Below are 22296 nucleotides of genomic sequence, written 5' to 3'. Positions count from 1 at the left end.
CACATTATCGAAAGACGACAGTCATCGCAAGCCAAAGATGTCGTGCTGTAAAGCAATGGGAGTGACGATGTTTTGCATTTTGTCCAACAGGCACATTGCCATGCAACAAAAGAACTGGGCTAACTGCTCGTCGTTTACAGTATTTGGTTCACAATGAGAAAGAGAAGGGCAAAAGTACTGGGGAGCAAGAATAGTATGACAGGGATAGTAGCTAGCTTTTCTGGAATCTGCGTCATCCCCGAAAACACCAGCCAAAGTGCGAACAGGACAGCAAGATGTCAAAACTCCATAACGCAAAGAAGTGACTCACTTCGCTCAGCACAGCAAAGCTAAAAAGTGAAAAATCGAAGTCGTCGCCCGCTACCGCGTATTCAACGTGGAAGATCTTGGTCTGTTCAGCAGCCTCCACTCTGATGTATCCTTGGTCGCATACAAGTTGCAGTTGTGAAGTGATGATATGACTACAATGCAGATAACATGCAAAATGTTTGGCTTTTCCTGTACGCGTCGTCGTTCCGGGGCACCCTCGAGAGCGGAGGCGATGAGTACCAGCGTCACCACGGTGTCCCCCTAGATTTATATTTATTTATTTACTGTTTGCACTTCATGGCACATAATGAAAATAGCCAATAAAAAGGAAGCAAGCGTGAAACCAACCACGGACCGAAGCAAAGATGCAAAATAAAGAGAGACAAAAGGAAAAAAGAGAAAAATGAAGAAGAAAAAAGAAAGCAAGAGCAGTTCAACGAATTGTTATTTCTGGATATGCTTGTGGAAAAACTAGTAGTGATTTTCTGACAACCGTTTATCGAAAGCCGACGTTTACTGGTCAGTACATTGTATATGACTCATATTGTTCGTCTCAATCTAAAGTAAACTTAGTGCGTAACCTTGTAGATCGTGCGAAGCGTATTTGTTCGTCCTGCAAGCTGCAGGAAGAGCTTGATTTTCTCCGTACAGTTTTTGTGAAGAATGGGTACCCTGAGTTGTTGTTGCAGAAGTTGTTGAAAGTCGAACTAACTACGAAGGCTCCTATGGTTGGTCCTGCTCGTTGTACCCGTATATTTATGTTTGCCGTGGAAAGGGCAGGAGTCGGCTAAAGTTTGTAGTGCAGTCAAGTCTGTTGTTCGTCGAACATACTACGCAGTACACGTCGTGCCAGTCTTTACGACGATGCGTGCGTTTACGGTGCAGAAGAATGTCCTACCAGCCCATCACCGTAGTCATCTTATTTACAACTTTGAATGCTGACAATGTGCTAGTCGGTATGTTGGTAGGACTGTTCAGCACCTGAACGCACGCATCAAACAACACACACCATATCACATACTTCCACCTTTCGCACAACAATAAAGACCGAAACGAGGGCGACCTAGAAAGCAACCATTAACCACACAGCCGTTACCTACACAACCCGCGGATCCTAGCTCACAAACTGTGCTTGCTCCGCTGTCGCTGGTGGCGGTGGTGGAGGAGAATGGGCGTGGTGGCTCATCGGGTTGGTTTCTGTCGCCGCCTTTGCTCCTGCCGTCGGTGGTTCCTTCGTCAGTGCCCCCGGCGGCTTTGGCTGAGGCGGTGCCACTTGCGGTCCCGGTACCACTGCCTCCTCCTGATCCTCCGCCATCGGTTCTTGCGGCTGTTGAGCTTGCCAGTGGCAGACCGCGAGCAACACTGACAGCGGCATTAACACTACAAATGCCGACTCAAAAAGACCCACCTTGCATATCAGCAGCTCCCGCACCAACACCAACAGAGCAATCTACAGCAACCACAACTAATCCACCATCCAAGCCCACAATTGAACGACCAAGACGATCAACAGCCAACTACAACAGAAGCTACGCACTCAACGGACAAGGGCGAAAGGAGGGACGTGACAGCAGGGTGACGGCCGAGTTACGTTCAATGGACCTGGTCAGGCGGGATGGATGAGACAGAGAGAGTGCAGAGGAAGCTTAGGATGGAACGGACGGCGAAGGGAGCGGTGAGTCGGAGAGTAATGATGGGAGTGATGGTGAGAGTGCCGGTGAGAGTGTTAGTGTTGTGGGTAGGTTTCGTGGTAGCAAGTCTTCAGTGTACAATCATCTGCTAGCTAGTCCTGATTGTTGCAATTCGTATTCCGACTCTTCGTTCACTGTATTGTGCCGTGGTCATCATGGTTATGGACTACAGTTAAAAGTGTTGGAAGCTATCTATCAGCGTCTGTATAATCCTAATTTGTGTGTACAGAAAGATAGTATAATTGGGTTTAAATTGTTCAATTGTAACGTGTCGTGTTTTGGTGCGGCCAAGCTTGGCTGTTAATTAATGTTCTAGGTGAAATGTACTGTTGTTATGTGTTATCACTTTGTCCTCCCTTCATTCTTTCTCTTGTTTGTTCATTTTTCCATTTGAAAGTTTATTGTTAGCACACGCATTCGTTGTTGCTCTCGCCTTGATTGTTAAAATTCACACTTGTAAATTTCACTACTGTTGTTCTTAGTGTTATTTCTCTAATTTAGATTTTCTATAATAGTTCAATTTTGTTTCAGTGTCCTTTAGTACGACAACTTGTTTGAATTCATATTTTTTCTCTACACCATTTCTTTTCATCGTTCTATTGCACAATCATCGTCTCCACCGTTTTTCCATTGCATGAATAAAGTACACAAATGTCGGTTCAGCTCATTTTATTGATTGCGGTTATCACACACACGCACGCACGCGCACGCACGCACGCACGCTTGCAGGCACGCACGCACTCTCTCACACACACACACACACACACACACACACACACACGCACGCACGCACGCACGCACGCACGCACGCACGCACGCACCCACACACACACACACACACACACACACACACTACTACTACTACTAGCAGCATGACTGCCCAGAGGGGCAAGTGTCACCCCTATTGAAAGGGGACCAGAAAACGGGACACGGATCACAAGCAGGACCGCGAATGTCTGGCTAGGTCCTGCTGCCGGCGGAAATTGCGTTTACAACGTGGGCAGCTGAGGGGCAGAGCTGCTCTCTCAGCAGCAGATGGTCTCGCACCACGATTGCAGTTGTGACGCTTGAACCCGGCCGCAGAACGGAAGCATCGCTGACATGTTGGGCAGTGCTGCTGGCAACAAGCTGAAAGTGGCACAGACAGACTGACTGTTGGTGTAGGAGAACTCGTGACAGGCTGGCATCGATGAACAGAGTAGCCACCCTTGCTGCGGAACCACCTCTGGCAGTTCTGGCATTGCACTGATCCACGCTGGAGCTGGATGGGAAGCCGTCTCTGAGTGGTGCACTTGTGCCGCGTCCTATCTGAGACCCGTGAGAAGTTCCGGTCACACACTGCGCAATGCACAGACTTGGGCATGGTGGAGCTCGACTGAGGGGCAACCCGTACTTCCCTCCACTGTTGGCGGTCCTGAGCAAGGATGAACCACTGAGATGGCTGTTGCAGTGCAACCTTGAGGTCGGTCATCACCGTGTCTTTCCACCGTCGCCGGGGACCACAAAACGGCCGAGGCACAGGCAGCCACCCAAAGAGGAGTTGGAGGGGGGTGCGATCCTCATCCATACGCGCAACGTGCCCAGTCCATTCCAGACGCCGATTGCGGAGGCGTGTAGACATCAGTACTGGGTCTCCCCAACGGTTCCGCAGGTCTGTGGATGACAGCCGCTCGGACCACTGACGAGGCTTGGTGATGCTGAGGACAGTCCGGATGCATTGATGGTGGAATTTATCCAAACTTCTGATATCCCGTTGGAGTGGGGTCCAACACTCTCCGCCATACAGTAATATTGAGGAAACGCAGGCCATGTACAGGTGGCGTTTACTAGAGAGCACACACACACACACACACACAACGGTTCTGCCTGTATGGCCTCATCAATACAGCACTGGGGGAATGGGGCTCAGCCTGATAGCAATGAAAAGTGCAAAGCTGAAGAATTGAACAATGCTACTCAGCCTGGTTTACAGCGCACAGCTTTTTGAAGTGTTTTGCTTTCCCGGGCAGTGAATTCCTAAACCGTTTCTTGATATGTGTTCCTTGTTAAGGCAATACGTAATCAAACACCGTGCGCATAGCACTGTATGTTATAAAGACCACATGGATAACATATTCAACATTCATTATTATTTTTTCTCCCCTTATGTGAACAGATTGTATGATGAATACTGATTGGCCAACAAGCTAGTGTGATTTTCACCCGGTCAGGATTGTTAACTTATCAATATGGTCTCTACTGTGTATCTACAGGTTGCAACACAAAATCACTATAGGTCTATTCATGATACGTCTACATCATTTGGTAGCAATGGTAATGGCAGGGTGCAGTTCAAGGATCCACGTGGTATCACAATCAGCAAAGATGGAAAGGTCTTTATTGCTGATACTTACAATCATCGGGTGAAGGTTAGTTTATAGAAACCAGCACCCACATCTATCTCAATACACAGTTTTCATCATCTTCTTGATGTATAGCAAGACATGTAAACTGCAGCTGCTGTATTGCTCTACAGTAAGTCATTGGTCTGGTAGATAGTGTTATCAATCCACATTTCCTTACGATCGTTACTCCTGTCCTAAAAGCCATCATACCATAGGAAGGTGTGAAACTGTAGCGGGCCGCAGTCTCTCTCGGAGGCAAATGCACACGGGTCTCAGTGAACACACTGTAACGGGAAATTGAAATGTAACTATAACTGACAATGAAATTAACTGGCAATGGAATTAACTGACTGGCAACTAAATTAACTAACTGGCAATAAAAGAATCGTGAGCAGCAGCTTTTATGCAAAGGCAGACTCCGTACGCTAATGTACGGGGATACGCTAACGTATGGGGATACAGTACGGGGATATGCTAACGTACGGGAATACAGTAACATACGGGGATATGCTAACCTACGGGAATACGCTATACGCTACACCTCCCCTCTCAAATACAATCACGTCCTCGTGATTCGAATACTAGGTGATAGCTGGACACCAACAACTGGCTGTTATTTAGAAGAAACTGGCGGCATGCATGGTCGCGTCGGGACAAACTCGACGAAAAAAAGTGTAATGGGGAGAGGTCGGGGAGAAAAGCACGTACATCAGGGAGGCGGTGGCGGTACAGCACAGTGAGCAAAACAGTTAAAATCGTGAGCGTACCAGGGTGGGCAAGGAGCAAGACAGCAAGGCATATCAACACAGTGCTTACGTAGGTCCCGGAAGAGCAGGATGCGGCAGGGCTAGCGTCCGAGGTACTTAGTACTGCCGCCGGTAGTTTCCCGCCTGCGCAGGACGACGGGCACGGCATTCTCGGCTTATGTGACCCTGTCGGCCACATGACCAGCAAGTGACAGGTGTGCGGCCTTGCGTCTGCGGGGGCTGTGGTAGTTGGTCAGGTCGGGACCGACGAATTGGTCCTGGCAGACTGGCCTCCAACGTAGCCAGACGGTCTAACACAGCTTTCAGTTGGTCTGTCACCGTGTCGAGTGGCTGGGAAACAGCAAAGGCAGGGATCGGCACAGGTTCCGCGGCGGGCAGTTCGGCAGCTAGGATTGCCTGGTGATGGAGCGCGGCCTGGAGGGCCCCGTCTGTCGTTTGCGGGTTTAGGTTTAACTCCCGAACGCGGACCCGCATGCCCCGTGAGTCAAGCCCGGAGATAAACTGGTCTTTTGTTAGGCTGTCGAGGTCCCCCGCGGCCATCTGGGGGTAAGCTTGCCGGGCCAGGGAGCGAACCGCCTCCCAGAAAGTACCCAGTTGTTCGTCTTTGGCCTGGCGACGAGCTTGAAACGTTGCGCGATAGAGGTCGACGCGCTGCGCTGGATCAAACCGAGCTTGCAGCGCCTGGACTAGCTGTTGGCGGCCTCCGTTCTTAGTAGCCGCTGGGAGTGATTGGTAATACAGCTGGGCCTCGCCTTCCAGTGCGAGGCCCAGGAACTGCATCTCTTGAACGTTGTTCCAGTTGTTTACCGCGGCGACCTGGTCGAAATGCATCAGCCAGGACGCGAAGTTGTCCTGCAGGCGACCTTTGTATTTTTCGGGCTGCACATGGTACGCCCCTCTCGGTGGTTGGGCAGGAGCGGGCGGAGCTGGGGCTGCAGCGGGCGTAGCGACGGCTACCACAGCAGGTACATTTGGTTGAGCCATCGAATCGGAGAAAGTGTAAAGTAACAAAGTTATGTATAGAATGAAACAAAAAGAATTTACCGCTGCCACCAATTTGTATCGGGCCGCAGTCTCTCTCGGAGGCAAATGCACACGGGTCTCAGTGAACACACTGTAACTGGAAATTGAAATGTAACTATAACTGACAATGAAATTAACTGGCAATAGAATTAACTGACTGGCAACTAAATTAACTAACTGGCAATAAAAGAATCGTGAGCAGCAGCTTTTATGCAAAGGCAGACTCCGTACGCTAATGACGGGGATACGCTAACGTATGGGGATACAGTACGGGGATATGCTAACGTACGGGAATACAGTAACATACGGGGATATGCTAACCTACGGGAATACGCTTTACGCTACAAAACGATCTCTTGGAACCCCATATTCTATTTGCATATCGGAGCTTTGGGATTCGATATAACAGTGTATACCAGCCCGAAATCGGGTTTTCCTTTGCTGGAAAAAATGTCGTAAAAGAAAACTGCCCCACACGTGATCAATCAGCTCAAACACGGAAACTTTAGCTTCTTCTTCATCTTTTTTTCTTTGCTCGAGGAAATGCTTTTTAGAAATGTTCTGTTGTCTTGAGTTTTCGGTATGGAATACGCACCTCTGGATGTTTTTTCACTAGTCCAGCGGGCTCTGGGCCAAGCCGTGCGCCCACTCGAGAGGCGTTTGGCTTCTTTGGAATGCCACAATAGTCGATGCGGGTGTGAGATTTGGAGTTCGACTCTAGGCAAGAGCATGACTCGCGGATCGTGGATGGTACATGTACCCCGGAAACTGATCCACTCCTGATCCCAGTTGCTTCACAATTGGCTGAGTCCTCTTTGGCGAGGTCTACTCTGCCCGCTCATGCTTCTAGAGCCGGTCTTGAGCATACGCGTGGTGGGTTCGTTGATGGCGACCTGGTAAATAATCCCACCCTGAAGCCACTTGGTGCTCGTTCCACCTCGAGAGAGCCACCTAGGCTACAACCTCTTCCCTGAAACCTGTGTGATCCTGAAGATCCAGCAGGTCTGGCACAATCAAGCCACCTGCCGCTTGTACGACGCTATCTGGTGTGGCAACTGATGATTTGGACTCTCAGTCTGGTAGCACACATAGTCTGGTGCGTGGGTCCCAATACTGACTGGCCAGCGGATGACGGGGATGAGGAGGAGAAAGGGTTTACCCGATATGTTTGGTACGAAACTGCCAAGCTTCCCAAGTCATGTCTTCCCTCAGAAGTCCGACGCAAATCCGGGCAGGCCTTTTCCGGCTGCTACCCTCGCCCGGACACTCCCGCTGCATTAGTCCTGGCTTCGGATGCGCAAGTCGCCCGCATGGTATATTCTGCTGACAGGAAGCCACCTCGTTCAGAGGCTCGGCCGGATAGGCCTCAGTACCTGACGCAGCCGAAGTTATTGAATGTGGTGGATCCCGTTGTGCTTCATTCTTGAGGTACAAGCAAAACCCTGACTTCGGTGAGCAAGGTCAGCAGATGATCCAGGGCGGGAGGAAGGAGTTTGGGAGTGGTCCAGCAAACCCTTGAGGGGGGTCGGGGGATGTCCCCCGGGACAAATATTGAAAATTTATGTGAAATAGGGCGAATTTGGGCATCTCGTGAGGCTCCAGAAAATGCAGAAAATTATAGTAAAAGAACACAAAACTACTTTTTTCCATAATATTAAAACCATACAGTACCGGTGATGGTAACATCCAAGACATTGAATACTGTCTGTAAGGAATAGGTAAAAAAGCGATCTATAAAGATTTTAGTAACTATGATCTCGTGTCGACTTCTCCATGTATGCGATACGATCGACTCCCTCGATCGAAAGAGGAGTCTCTTTCGATCGAGACTCTTCTGTCTTGTGCGATGTTTTCGCTCGCTTCCAATGTTGCCTAGTGCGTGCATTTCAATAGGAGTGACTGGTGGTACTTCTTTGGTGGAAGGTGAGCTCATGAGGTCGTGATGCAGTCTGCTTGTCACGTAGTCCTGAGCCACTTCGAAGCACATCACACGCCGGCAGCACAGTCGAGTCATGTACCTCTGGATTTTTTACACCGGTTTTGCACGAATCACATGGACCATCCAGTTGGGAAAGTGGTCCGGCCATGGCCGGACCAGCCTGACCGGTTCCGCCGGCCCTGAGATCCAGGAGGCCGCTACGGCGGCACTGCGTCTCCCGGTAGATGCTAAACAGGCACTCACCATAAAACGACGTTCCATCTGTTTATCTAAGATCCACCGCAAGTTCTCTATCCTAGCCCCAGCAGATCTTGCTAACCCTGGTTAGTCAATATTTGGCTCTGCCCAGAACGAGCAGATAACTAAGTGAGCGGAACCGGGCAAGGCCTGGGCCGATGTACGTCATACGCTGCCTGCAAGTCATGGCCATGTGGCTGGAAAAGACAGACGGCCGCCAAGCTTTCAACAAGACCAGAGGAATAGCAACACCAAATGCCGCAAGCCTTCGGAGGCTTCCCCTGTGCCGTTTTTTTTAGGGGGACGAGCCCGAAGCAATGGGTGGACCTCCGCAAGCCATGTCCCTCACCGTCCACATTACTCCAAGAAGCCGCAGTGTCAACCCCGGTCACACCAACAGCCCGACAACAAGCAAGGCCCTCCGAAGCCAAACAGCTTGCAGGCACTACCACCATACCTGCAGTGTGGATGCACCCAGTTACCCAAGTGGGGTTTGGACTGGAGGTTGGCCGCCTCGGAGGTCCAGGGACGTCCGAGCGGCCTAATTGGTGGTCAGACCAGACGCTGGCGTCAGCTGACCGAAGACTCAGAAGTCACGCAATGTGTGCGAAGGTTTTGCGAAGGTTTTGCCAGGAGCCAGTCCAGTGATGGAAGCCACTCCCCAGGAAGATGTCCTAAGATTTGACAGCAGTGGTGACAGAGGAAGTGGAGGCACTGCAAGAGAACAATGCCCGGGAAAAGGTAACCCTGGCACACCTGGCTTTCTCAGCCCACTGTGTGTACCGAAAAAGAACGGTAAGATGCGCCCAGTGGCCGACCTGCGGGAATTGAACCGGTTTGAGCAATACCACAATTAAATAATGGAAGGTATTGCCACCATGCGGGAGGCACTGATACAGAACGATTTTATGGTGAAAGTGGACCTAATCAACACATACATGTCAATGCCAGTGCATCCAACCCTCCGTCGCGTCCTTTAGGTGCTGTGGCAGAGTCGGTAGTACCGATTTGCGCCTGTCCTGTTTGGCCTGGTATCTGCTCCACGGCAATTCACCAAGCTCCTTTAACCGGTGATCACCTGTTTCCAACTACAAGGTGTACGTCTGGTCGTGTACCTGGACGATATACTCATCATGGCTAGATCATTTCAAGAGGCGTTGCAGCATGCGGCCAATCTCATTCATCTGTTGCTGGCCCTGGGTTTCCAGGTAAACTTCAGCGAGTCAGAACCTCAGCTCTTACAGGTGTTGGAATTTCTGGGATTCCAGATCAGTTCAATAGCCATGACATTAGAACTACCTACGGACAAGGTCCATCGGACGTTGACAACTTGCCGGAGCTTAAATGCCCAGAGGCAGGGTACGGCTTGACGCCTTGCCAGCATCCTGGAGCTGATTTCCTCAGCAGCGCTCTCGATTCTTCCGGCTTTCCGAAGCAGCATTGGAGGATTTGTCTTGGTGGCTTCAGCACCTGGAGGGGTTCAACGGGCGCTCTATTCCTCTGCCAGTTCCAGACCTGGTCATGCAGACGGATGCAGCATCAACAGTCGGCTGGGAAGCAGTCTGTGGTCATCGCCATGCATCAGGACTTTGGACACTGGCGGAAAAGCATATTCATATCAACAGCCTGGAACTACGTGCAGCCCTCTTTGGTCTACAATCACTAGCAAAGGATCTTAGAACCCTCACCACAGCGGCAACTGCTCTGGCAGGTTGGCTGAAGTCTCGAGGCCTCATCTTTAACGCCGCCAAGAGCCAGGTTTTGACTAAATCTCCCCAGCAGCATGTACAGGAAGTAACAGTCAAAAGCGGCGATTGTCTCCTCCCTTCAGCGTCTTCTGCGCACTACCTCGGTGTTCACGTTGACAATCGCCTAGATTGGGACACCCATGTTGGTGTGATATTGTATGTACTTCAGAGGACAGGGATCAATTGTATCACATTATTCATACAATTGGCACGCTCATTTAGCTAGCGCTTATATGTAGTCTGTAGTGCTAATACATGTATGTAGTCTGTACATAAGGCACTTTCCTTATGTACGTTGATTCATTCTATCCAAGTTGGTGGAACATAACATGGCGCAGTGACCCGAACCAACGTGCTATTGCAGCAATGCACGCGGAAGGTGGAGAAGCAACCAAGATGGACGGCGACTTGGCTACAGCGAAGGTGAACCAGTTTCAAGGCAGGACCACACCCTCGCCCGATTGGCGTAATGGCGCAACAGCCCAGCGGATGCACCCCAGCTTGATCACTTGCGGCTGCAAGTCGCAAACTTCAGCGGCAACAATGATCGCATCGAGATACAACCATGACCCAAGGTCAGCAGCGAAGCTCAGATGGCTTCCCGATACAGGCAGTAACGTCGATGCAATAAACCTGGATGGACTTCGGAAACTGGGAGGCAAGGAATGTGACCTTGTCCCGGACCCCAGTGTTGTTCTGAATGCCAATGGAGGTCGCCTCACGAACAAGGCATGGTCACGGCTTTGCTGTCGGTCGGTGATCGCCAGATCGCAACACAGATCCACGTGTATGAGGGGTTGCAATGCCTGCTGCTATCGAGGCAGAGTCTGAAGAAACTCGGAATACTTCCGGCAGACTTGCCAAGAAGTGCGCTATCTCTGTTGCGTCCTGCTTCCGGCCAAATGCCCAACTCCGAGGAGCGGAGTGAAGTTGAGCTAATCCGAGAGAATATTCTTTTACAAGGAATACGCTGATGAGTTTTGCGACGGCGCAGTGCCAACCATGAAAGGTCCGCCGATGGTTATCAAGCTCAACGACGGCGCCACATCATGCATAGTTAACGGAGCTCGAGCGATTCCGTTTGCTTACCGTGATCAGGTCAAGGAACATCTTGATCAGATGGTGAAGGAAAGAGTCATTGAACCAGTGAACAACCCTTGTGATTGGTGCCACCCAATCGTGCTGGCTGACAAAAAGAACACTGCTGAAAAGCGCCTCACAATTGACTTGACTAAGCTCAATTCACAGGTTCAACGACCAACGCACCCCATGCACACCCCGCGAGGCGCCATTGCGAATCTTGAGAATGCCCGCTTCTTAACCACACTTGATGCCCGTCATGGGTACTGGCAAGTACCATTGGCACCTGAATCACGTCATTTAACCACATTTATCACTCCATGGGGGCGATTCCTTTGAAATCCGCAGGGTTTCGTCGTGGCGGGGGATCAGTTTAACCAGCGAACGGATCAAGCATTTGAGGGCATCATCAATTTTGCAAAGGTTGTAGATGATTGTTTGGTGCATGACGCGACCTTCGATGATCATGTAAAGCGTGTCCGTTCGGTTTTGCAGTGTGCGCGAGGGAATGGCATCACATTCTCAAAGAAGAAATTCGCTTTCGCTCAGTCAGAGGTTCAGTTCTGCGGGTACTTCGTCAGCGAAGGCGGATGGCGTATGGACCCAGAGAGTTCGTCGGCATTGGGACAATTTCCGACCCCGACCACACACACTGATCTCCGCTCATTTCTGGGCTTGGTTAATCAATTCGGTGATTTCAGCGATGAAATCGCCAAATTGACGCAGCCATTACGGAGTCTGCTGAAGGCAAATGCTGAGTTCCTTTGGAACCAGGATCATGATGCCGCAATGTTGAATATCAAATCTTCCTTGTTGCGAACACCGACCCTGGCGTACTATGAGTTTGGTGCTCCCGCTCGCTTGGAAACCGATGCCTCTCGAAATAACGGTCTCGGTTATGCACTCCTACGGTTGCAATGAGGAAATTGGTGATTGATTCAATGCGGCAGCCGATTCATTTCAGATACCGAATCACGATACGCGATGATAGAATTTGAGCTACACTCAACTTCGCTTATAACGACTGCGGATATAACGACAATTCGCGAATAACGACAGAATTTCCATGCCCAGAGCAAAGTCCATACTACCTGTATACATGTAATGAGACTTCGGGTATAACGACACTTCGCGAATAAGAACACTTTTCTGATGCCCCACCGAGTGTCGTTATAAGCCAAGTTGACTGTACTAGCTATTGCTTGGGCAATGAAGAAATGTCATGTCTATCTCTCCGGGACGAAATTCGAGGTGATAACCGACCATCACCCACTCATTCCCGTTATGAATAAGTACTCACTGTTGGAAATGGAAAATCCCCGCATTCGGCGAATGTTGCTTAAGTTGCAGGGGTACCAGTACCTGGTTTCGTGGCGCAAGGGAAAAGACCACGCTATCGCAGACGCACTGTCCCGCTCGCCGATTGGTCAGCCGACTAAGGAGGACACTGCCATTGGGGAACTGCCCTACGAGGATTGCGGTCGAGTGGCGTCGGTTACTACCCTCTGTGGCGACGATCAGCAGCCTATTCTCTCAAGCTGAAAAGAAGCGCAGCTCCAGGTAGCAGCAAGGGCCGACAATGCCTACCAACAGCTCATTGAAACTGTCGGGGGGGGGGGGGGGGGGTTCCCAACGCAAAGAACCCGCTGCCGGAATGCATCCAGCCGTATTGGTTTGTGAGGCATTCTTTGTCTGTTGAGAACGGCATCATCCTGAAGGGTTGCCAGATAGTGATACCAAAGCCACTTCGCCACACTGCGGTGCAGGATCTTCAGGCATCACACCAGGGCCAGGAACGAACGAAGCAGAGGGCACGTCAAGTCGTGTACTGGCCAGGACTGTCAAACGATATTAACAATATGGTCAGGAGCTGCTCCCAATGCCGCCGCTACCGATCGTAGCAACAAAAGGAGCCCCTGCTGCGCGACCTAGCGCCAACCCTGCCCTACCAACGTGCCAGTGTAGATATTTTCAGCTGCAGCGGAAACAGCTATATCGTCCACACGGATCATTTATCCGGTGGGCCGTGTATTGATCATTAGCACCGGGCACCAGATCAAAGGACGTGATCCGGCCGCTTCGCCAGTGGTTTTCTGACGTTGGAGTGCCGCAGGAGTTGGTCACAGATGGTGGCCTACAGTTCACCTCCAGGGAATTCAGTGCGGTCTGTAAACGATGGCAAATACGTCATATCCGGTCCACCCACTATCCGCAGGTGAATGGGACTGCAGAGGCGGCTGTCACAGCCATGAAGCACCTGGTGTACAAGACTACCACCGGAGGAGACCTGAACGTGGACGAGTTCAGGAGGGGACTGCTAGAGTTGAGGAATACACCCCGAGGTAACGGCCGCAGCCCCTCACAGATATTGTTTGGCCGACCACTACAGTCCTTTGTGTACGCCAACCACAGCACGTTTGCTACGGAGTGGCAGGCCAAAGCCGACAAGGCTGACGAAACAGGTTCGGCTGTCCGAGAGCAGAGCGATGCGCGGTATAATGCCTCCGCGAGACCACTGGGCAACCTGAAGATCGGCGAGACAGTGGACATTCAGGACCCACATTCCAAGCGGTGGACACTGCAAAGACAAGTTGTCCCTATTGGAAGGCGACGTGACTACTATGTCAAACTGACCAGCGGCCGTGTGAACTGGCGCAATAGAAGGTTTCTGCGCCCATATCAAACCTACCGACCAGATGTCCCCCCGCCTACAGGCGATTGTCCTGTTAGAGCGCCATCGGGGCCCAGCATCCCCAGAAGTGCGGCGGAGCTCCCACTCCCATTGACTGAGACAACCCAGGTGCGGCGCAGTCAAAGGCAGAGAAGGCCAGTTGATAGGCTCGATATCACATCAACCCGCTGGCAGTCTTATTCATAGATACTGAAACTTTCGGTATGATTGACTTGACCTGCATGCGATGGATGGCAATAAAAGGAACATAGGACACTGTCAGAACAGCCACAATTGACTACGAAGAATTGCATTTTTAGAATTGAGCTGTTTGGGTTAGAATCCTGACATAATTTTAAAAATAATCGCGTTTTATTGAGTAAGTTGAGTTGAAATCCCATCATACTTTAGTTGCGTTTTAGAGAATTCAACTGGGGGGGGGGGGAGGGGCATGGTGTGATATTGTATGTACTTCAGAGGACAGGGATCAATCGTATCACATTATTCATACAATTGGCGCGCTCATTTAGCTAGCGCTAATATGTAGTCTGTAGCGCTAATACGTGTATGTAGTGTGTACATAAGGCACTTTCCTTATGTACGTTGATTCATTCTATCCAAGTTGGTGGAACATAACACATGTTAACTATGTGCTCACCAAGGTTGAAAAGAAAATTGGCGCCTTGTGGCGGGCACGCCGAAGCCTATCAAGACGCTCTCGTCAGGTGTATGTGAAGGCGGTCATAATGCCCGACCTGCTTATGGCTCCTGCTGCTTTTCAGCCGCAATGCGAGCGGGTCAACTGAAACGACTGCAAACCGCGCAAAACAGAGCCATCCGCTGTATCGATGGCAACCCGCCCCGGACAGCCATGCAGCCGCTGCTCACTGCTCACTCCCTGTACCGTGTCAGCGAGCTCTACAGGCAGAAAATATTGATCACCATCTGGCGGTGCATCCACGCCCGCACCAGCCCTGTGCTCGCCCAGCTTCTAACCCCGGCACAAGGCACTCCTACCCGCCAACAGCAGTCAAATGGCCTACTAAGCTAGGCAAACCGTAGCCGCCGCGGTCAGCGAAGATTTTCTGTTGTTGGTGCTCTGTTGTGGAACGCACTCCCTGGTGAGGTCCGCACAATTACCCGGCTACCTGAGTTTAAGCATACATGTGTACCATACGCCTGTGTGGTGTACCCGTGTACATCGTACATAATTGCACTCTCATGTTTCTTATTATGCTACTGCATCTCCGCATGGACGTGCGTACAACCTTACAGCATACTACTCATACTATGCATGCATGTGTGTACTCCGTGCCCATAATCGACAGTGCATGTCTCTTGTTGCTGTTCAGTCTTTTCCTTGGTAGTTTCCTGACGAATCGTCCTCTCTCAGTCCTTCGTTGCATTATTCTATTTCAATATAACTAATCATCACATGGACTTGATGATACCACATGGCGCAGTGAACTTTTTTTAGTAGCAGTTTCCATTAGTCTTTCTCAGGTCTGGGTCTTGCAAGTACCTCTGGCGCTTCGTCTCCCAAATAAAGTGAAATTATTTGAAATTATTTCCGGTCCGGCATGGCGGAATCAGACCCACCAGTACTCAGCCCTGACATTGCTGTCCTCACCCAGCTCATGAGACAGCAGATGGAGACCGCCGCCACCCGCGAGCAACACCTGACACAGCTCATGGAGCGAACTTTGAGGAGCATTTCTCAACCTCCACCACCGCAACGTCCACCCCAGCCCCACCGGCAAGCGTACCTGCGGCGAGACCAGTTTCGGTCAATCGCCCTCTGTTACTTGCCTCTGTCTCTCTCGCAGAGTTTGCCGCATGGGAAGGTCTTTGGCAGAACTACGCCCGATGCCAGCACCTGGATTCCCAGGACAATGCCACCAGAGTGGCAACGGTTCGTCAGTGTCTGGACGAGGACCTCCGGAGATTTCTTCGTGAGGGCACAATTCCTCTGGCTGACAACCACGATGACGACAATCTCATCAAGGCTGTACAGGCATACATTCGCGGCAAGCGGAACCCTCTGCTGGACTGGATCGCCTTCTACGCCCACCAACAGCAGAATGGAGAGTCCTTCGATCACTACCTGACTTCCCTCAGGGAGATCCACAATTGCTGCGATTTCAGCGAAGCTGCACTCTGCAACTTCTGTTCAAGCAGAGTATGCCGCCAATGCCAGCAGAGACAGCGTACCAGGTACGACGAAACCATGCGTGATCGCCTTGTTACTGGCATTCAGCACTTCAACCTACCCACTAATCCTACCGACCTCCGTTCCTTCCTCGGTCTGGTGAATCAGTGTGGAGAATTCACCCCACGGATATCTGAGCTCGCCGCTCCGCTATTGAAGACCACGAATGAGTTTGTGTGGGATGATGTCCACACCGCGGCTTTCAACGCCACAAAGTCTGAACTGATATTGCTGCCGACTCTCTCGTACTACCGTGCTGTTGACGACCTTCGGCTAGAGACCGACGCCTCTGCCCTGAACGGACTTGGGTTCGTGTTATGGCAACGCCAAGATACCCAGTGGCGCATGCTGCAGTGTGGCAGCCGCTTTCTCACCGATGCAGAGACATGTTATGCCGTCATAGAAATGGAGTTACTTGCTGTGGTTTGGGCTGTCCACAAATGCTCCCTCTTTCTGTCCGGCAGCCGATTCGATTTGTTCACTGACCACCGTTCATTGGTCCCGATTCTAAACAAGTACACCCTGGATTAGATAGAAAATCCACAACTGCTACGCCTCGCTCTGAAGCTCCGATCATTTCAACTCGTCGCGCACTGGCGCAAGGGCAAAGAGAATGCGTTTGCTGATGCACTGTCCCGTAACCCAGTCGACAAGGCGACCAGTGAGGAAGAATTTGGTGAAAGCTCAGCGCTCTCAGCACCAGCCATCAGAGCATGTCTCCGCCTGGACGAGGATGGCCGAATTGCAGACCTCCGGCACTGCGAGTTCCTGGACGCTGCCCGTGCCGATGATGACTATCAGGCCCTTCTCCAAGCCGTTCGTGAAGGTTTCCCTCATGATCAGCGCGCCGTCCACTCAGCTGTGAAACCGTACTTTACTATTAGCGAGCATCTTTCAGTCGACGGTGATCTTGTCCTGAAAGGCAAACGTGTTGTGGTCCCGCGTACCCTCCGCCCACGTGTCCTCCAGGATCTACATGCCTCCTACCAAGGCCTCAACCGCACACAGCGTCGAGCTCGACAAGTCGTACACTGGCCACACTTGTCTAATGACATAGCCCAAGTCGTTCGCAGTTGCGAACAGTTTCGCTTGCACGCTCCGTCTCAGTGTAAGGAACCGATGCGTGTCACTGCTGACCGCAGTCCCACCCTGCCATTCCAGTCAACCAGTGCCGACTTATTTTCTTGTCAAGGGTGGGAATACCTGGTTTACGTCGACCGTCACACTTGCTGGCCTTGCATCGCCAAGATCGGCCTCACTGCATCTTCTGCCGATGTGATCCGTGTGTTCCGTGGTTTGTTCGCCGACGTAGGTGTCCCGAGCATCCTCACTACTGATGGTGGTCCGCAGTTTTCATCACGTCGCTTCGCTGAATTTTGCACCCGATGGGAAGTTCAGCACTCCACGTCTTCACCTCATTATCCTCAGTCTAACGGCTATGCCGAAGCCGCTGTGAAAGCGATGAAGTCACTTGTGTTGAAAACCACGTCCGACGGTAACTTGGACGTCGATGGGTTCAGACGCGCATTGTTAGAATGGCGCAACACCCCCCGAGAAAATGGTCAGAGACCAGCCCAAGCACTGTTTGGTCGACCATCGTCCTCCTTCGTGACAGCTCATCATCTCAGCTTTGCTCCTGATTGGCAAGCCAAAGCCACCGATGTTGACAAGCGCTCTGCCGCTCAGTCTGCCACCCAAGAACAGCATTATGATGAGTTTGCCAGATCACTGTCCCCACTTCGCATTGGCATGCGGGTTGATATCCAAGATCCGCGCACCAAACTCTGGCGCACCACCGGCGTGGTCGTCGCCATTGGTCGCAACCGGGACCATATGGTGAAGTTACCCAGCGGCCGTGTTTACTGGTGCAACCGTCGCTTTCTCAAGCCTGCCCTGCCGTAGCCCGTCCTGCTCCGCCTGCAGACACCTCCCCGGCTGAGCCTGCAGCAACGCAGCAGCCTTGTGTGCAGCAGCCTCGTCGTAGCCAACGGTCTCGCCAGGCACCAGAGCGTTTGAACATTTCGTCCACAGCATCTAAGTCCTATGCTTGACTCTACCTACCTGTACCTCACACTCTTGCTACAAGTAGTTGGTATTGGTATCACGCTTCATTAGTGTTTACTTTCTTTTCTCTCACTTCTGTTTTTTCCTTTTCGTTTATGTGAGATAAACAGCTCCGATTTTCCGCTTGTTTATCTCAGAAGGGGCGTGTGGTGTACCCGTGTACATCGTACATATTTGCACTCTCATGTTTCTTATTATGCTACTGCATCTCTGCATCTCTTGCATGGACGTGCGTACAACCTTACAGCATACGACTCATACTTTGCATGCATGTGTGTACTCCGTGCCTATAATCGACAGGGCATGTCTCTTGTTGCTATTCAGTCTTTTCTTTGTAGTTTCCTGACAAGGCGTCCTCTCTCAGTCCTTCGTTGCATTATTCTATTTCAATATAACTAATCATCACATAGTCTTGATGATACCACAGCCTGTTGGTAGTAGTTCGAGTTACTGCTGATAGCTCTGCTCTCCCTCCCCGTCAAGTTCAGTAATCCTCACTTAGTATCACAGATACATCCTCTCCCCCCCCCCCCCCCCGTTTACTCGCAATTATTAGTATCCTATCCTCTTACTATGTGCTTCCATAGCTTTTACTATGTTCTTCCATAGTCACTTCTACGCTAAGCCTTCGCCGTCATTTTATTGGGTCGTCATCCCGTTTGTATGTGCGAAGTGAAATAAAACCAACCAACCAACCAATCTTCAGTCTGCTCAAGTGTTCATCGACATCGAAAACGAGGCGGCTGTATGGTGCATCAACAAAATGCGATGAACCGCCAGCCCGGAGCTGAACAGCGAAGTCCAACAACTGTGGCAATGGTGCCTGGAGACGGACATCACCATCAGAGCCCAGCACCGGCCAGGCGAATTGAATGTGGAAGCCGACTTTTGGTAATAGCAAACGGGAGCAGCACAGTGGATGCTCCACCGGGGTGTCTTTCAGAGGCTAGCCAATCAACTTGCTTTTCCTCTGGAAGTGGATCTATTACCTTCATGCACGGCTGTCCAGTTACCCCGATTTATGAGCTGAAAACCAGATCCCATCGTGGAGGACCGATGCTCTCAGCTTCACATGGCCCGACCTGCGTACCTGCTTCCTCCGCTCTGCCTCCTAACGAGGTGTCTGAGGAAGATTCAGAGGGAGGAGGTAACTCAGTGTGTGTTAGCTGCCCCGATGTGGAGAGGAGTTCTATGGTTTCTCCTCCTACTGAGCCTCTGTGTCGACCAACCAATAATGCTGCCTCATCACTCTGGGCTCAGGAACGAGCAGGGAAATGTCCACCCCTCATGGAAGCAAGACAGCTGCGCCTAGTTGCTTGGCAGCTGTTCGGAATACATGGCAGCATCAACAACTTTCAGCAGATGTGTCGTCGCCCCTCAGTTCTTCTTGGCTGAGGAAACATTACAAATCAGCTTGGTCACTGTGGTGTTAGTGGTGATGTCAAATGGACATTACCCCGTTTCCAATCTTCCGGCAAATCAGCTGTACTGCAGTACCTTACGGACCAAGTGATGGTAGGGAAGTCATACCAGACCATTGGAGTGTACCGCTCTGCACTATCCAATACCCTGCAGCCGATGGGGGGCCTCGCTTGTCTCCCGGTTGATGTGTGGTATTTATCAACAACATCTACCTATGCCTCGCAATTCGGTTACTTGGGAACCGGCAATCCCGCTAGGCACTCTCCAGTCTCGGGCCCCGCTGAAGGATCTGTCCCTGGGAGAATCACATCCTAAACATGTGCTTTCTACTGTCTAAAACAGGTGATTTCAGGACATCTGAGCTCCGGCATCTGTCAGCCGACTCCATTGGTTTCTCTTCGGAAGGTGTCTCACTGTAATTGTGGGCATTAACTAAGAAAGAGCGCTCTTGCAGATTTAAGAGTCTTTGTAGCCAGATATCAGTTGGAGGCAGCTTGCCCTGTAGTTTACTTGGAAGCATACGTGGAACACACAAAGTCTTTAAGGGGGTTGAGGACAGTTAGGCCCAAACAATTTATTTCAACATCAGCCCAATCTGATATCAGGTTTGAATAGGTATAGCCTTATATTTTCGCTCACTAACATCAGTTTTTCAATTGCCTGAATAGGTCTTGCCAAAAACACAATTTTCCTTGATAACACACAATGTTGCAAAATCCGAAAATTGATGAGAAATCGTCTATAAAACCAGATAGGACAGTAAATATGACATAAAATTATACAGACTGTTCGAGGTATTGACTAACATGATATCAACACCGAAAAATGTACACTTTGGTTGACGATGGGATCCAGGTCGTCATTTCCTGGAGAAGAACAAAAAGACGCAAAAATAAAACTTTGAATATTTTTTCCAGCTTATTTTTGAGTTTGCCCCATATGTGGACACTTCAAATACGTTCTATAAGGTGGTTGGAACAGGTTTACCGCGGCGAAAATAGGGGTCACCGTGCATATTCTGGAGAAAAATCCAAAAAACTGCCAAAATTTGCCTAAAATTGGTAAATTCACGTATCTATTTTGCTTGTACTTCTCTGCTGCTGCTTTGGTCATAGAATTTTTGGTTGTTAGGTGTTGCATAAACTCGCTAGAGCCCTCGGCGTTCAGAACAATACAAGGATGGAATAGCTGAACTAGTGAATTTGCCAGAAAACCCTGGGTGCACGCATTATCGATAGCTACTTTTCTCCATAATTACTCTCCTGTTGGCACTTGGTTGTGATACATGTACATGTAGCTATGATAGCGCTTAGCACTGCCCCATATCAAACTACAATGAAAGCTGAAATGTTGGAACGAAACAGACAACATTGAGTCCTCTTGTTCTTCAACCATGCGAGCTAGAACATGTCCCCACACTGGCAAAAATGATGGTATTTTACGGTGCGCACAAACAAGTGAAGCCCTGTGCCACAGGGCGTTACTTACAGTTGGGTTGCTGCAGGTTCTTGGCTAGGTGTTCAGCCACCGCTAATATTATCTTCCTTGAGGCTGTCACCCGCTTCTTACCTCCGACTTGCTCCTTCATCAGTCTGGAAATGGCTGACTCACCACTTCGTTTGTAGGACAAGACAAAGTGTTTCATCACCAACCCACTAGCAGCTGCCCGCACTGCAACTGATTTAGAGAAGCACGTTGCTTGGACCAACGGTTGAAGGGTGGCCAGCCGCTTTTGCTGATGTTCTGCAAACTCCTTTGCCGAACATGCTGATGCAAAAGTGACAGAGTGCTACAGGATACTGGCATCAGGGCGAGCTTCGACAGTTTCAGCTAGGGCCGCAACATCCCCAACAGCATCATGAGCAGCGAACTCATTCCCAATGATGAACTATAAATCAATGTGAGGCTGTAGCTTGGGAGCTCCGGTATCGCGGTTTAGGGATCAGAGTGTTCACCCAGCACAAAAATGCACACCATTTACACACACATGCGTGCACACATACACATACACACACACACACACACACACACACACACACACACACACACACACACACACACACACACACACACACACACACACACACACATGTAACACAAAACAATTATAGAACCGCAATAATGGGATAAAAGTACCGGCAATCAGAATTGAAAACACTCATCATTGAACGCACTACACAATGCAGGCCCACACCAATACACACACACACACACACACACACATGCTCTCACACACAATAGAACACACGCGCGTGCGCAAGCGTACACACACATACATTCACGCACGTGTACGTACCCACCCACATGCATGTGCACACTCATGTGCATGAGTGGAGATGCCCGCATACACATGTCACACCAACATGCCCTGGAAGCAGTCATGCACGCGTGTATAGTATGTGTGCGAGGGCACGTCCACATGAGCGCATATGCATGTGCATGTTCATACATGTGTATGGTGCACACATGCACAAACATGCAGGTCTATGCAAGCACACACACACGCTCGCGCGCGCCGCGCATACAGTGTGCTCATGCATTTCCATAGCCATAGGGTGGAAATGACTCGCAAATATCATGAATAAATCTTATGTGGTTGAAAAACACACTTACCCAAAGCAGCTTTGGTGTTGCTTGTGGAAGCACAGAGGCCAGGGTGTTGAGCATAAAATTCTCCATCCCACACTGCTGACACGGAATAACAAGTACGCTGCCCAGGCCGTACCTCTTCTCTTCAACGCAATCAATGAGC

At 50.4% G+C, this 22296-nt stretch overlaps 1 protein-coding gene across 2 annotated transcripts in view; it reads left to right on the top strand.

Annotated features, from left to right (window-relative positions):
- The window catches only part of LOC135811213 (E3 ubiquitin-protein ligase TRIM71-like), a 233073-nt gene that overhangs the window by 112402 nt on the left and 98375 nt on the right, over positions 1 to 22296 (top strand). For both annotated transcript variants that reach the window (XM_065324404.1, XM_065324405.1), the window contains one exon: positions 4253 to 4408. In XM_065324404.1, the coding sequence (XP_065180476.1) occupies positions 4253 to 4408 (156 nt within the window). The remainder of the gene's footprint in view (positions 1 to 4252; positions 4409 to 22296) is intronic.

The sequence above is a fragment of the Sycon ciliatum genome, chromosome 3, assembly GCF_964019385.1.
Source record: "Sycon ciliatum chromosome 3, ocSycCili1.1, whole genome shotgun sequence".
Taxonomy (NCBI): domain Eukaryota; kingdom Metazoa; phylum Porifera; class Calcarea; order Leucosolenida; family Sycettidae; genus Sycon; species Sycon ciliatum.
This window is presented reverse-complemented; position numbering and strand designations above follow the sequence as displayed.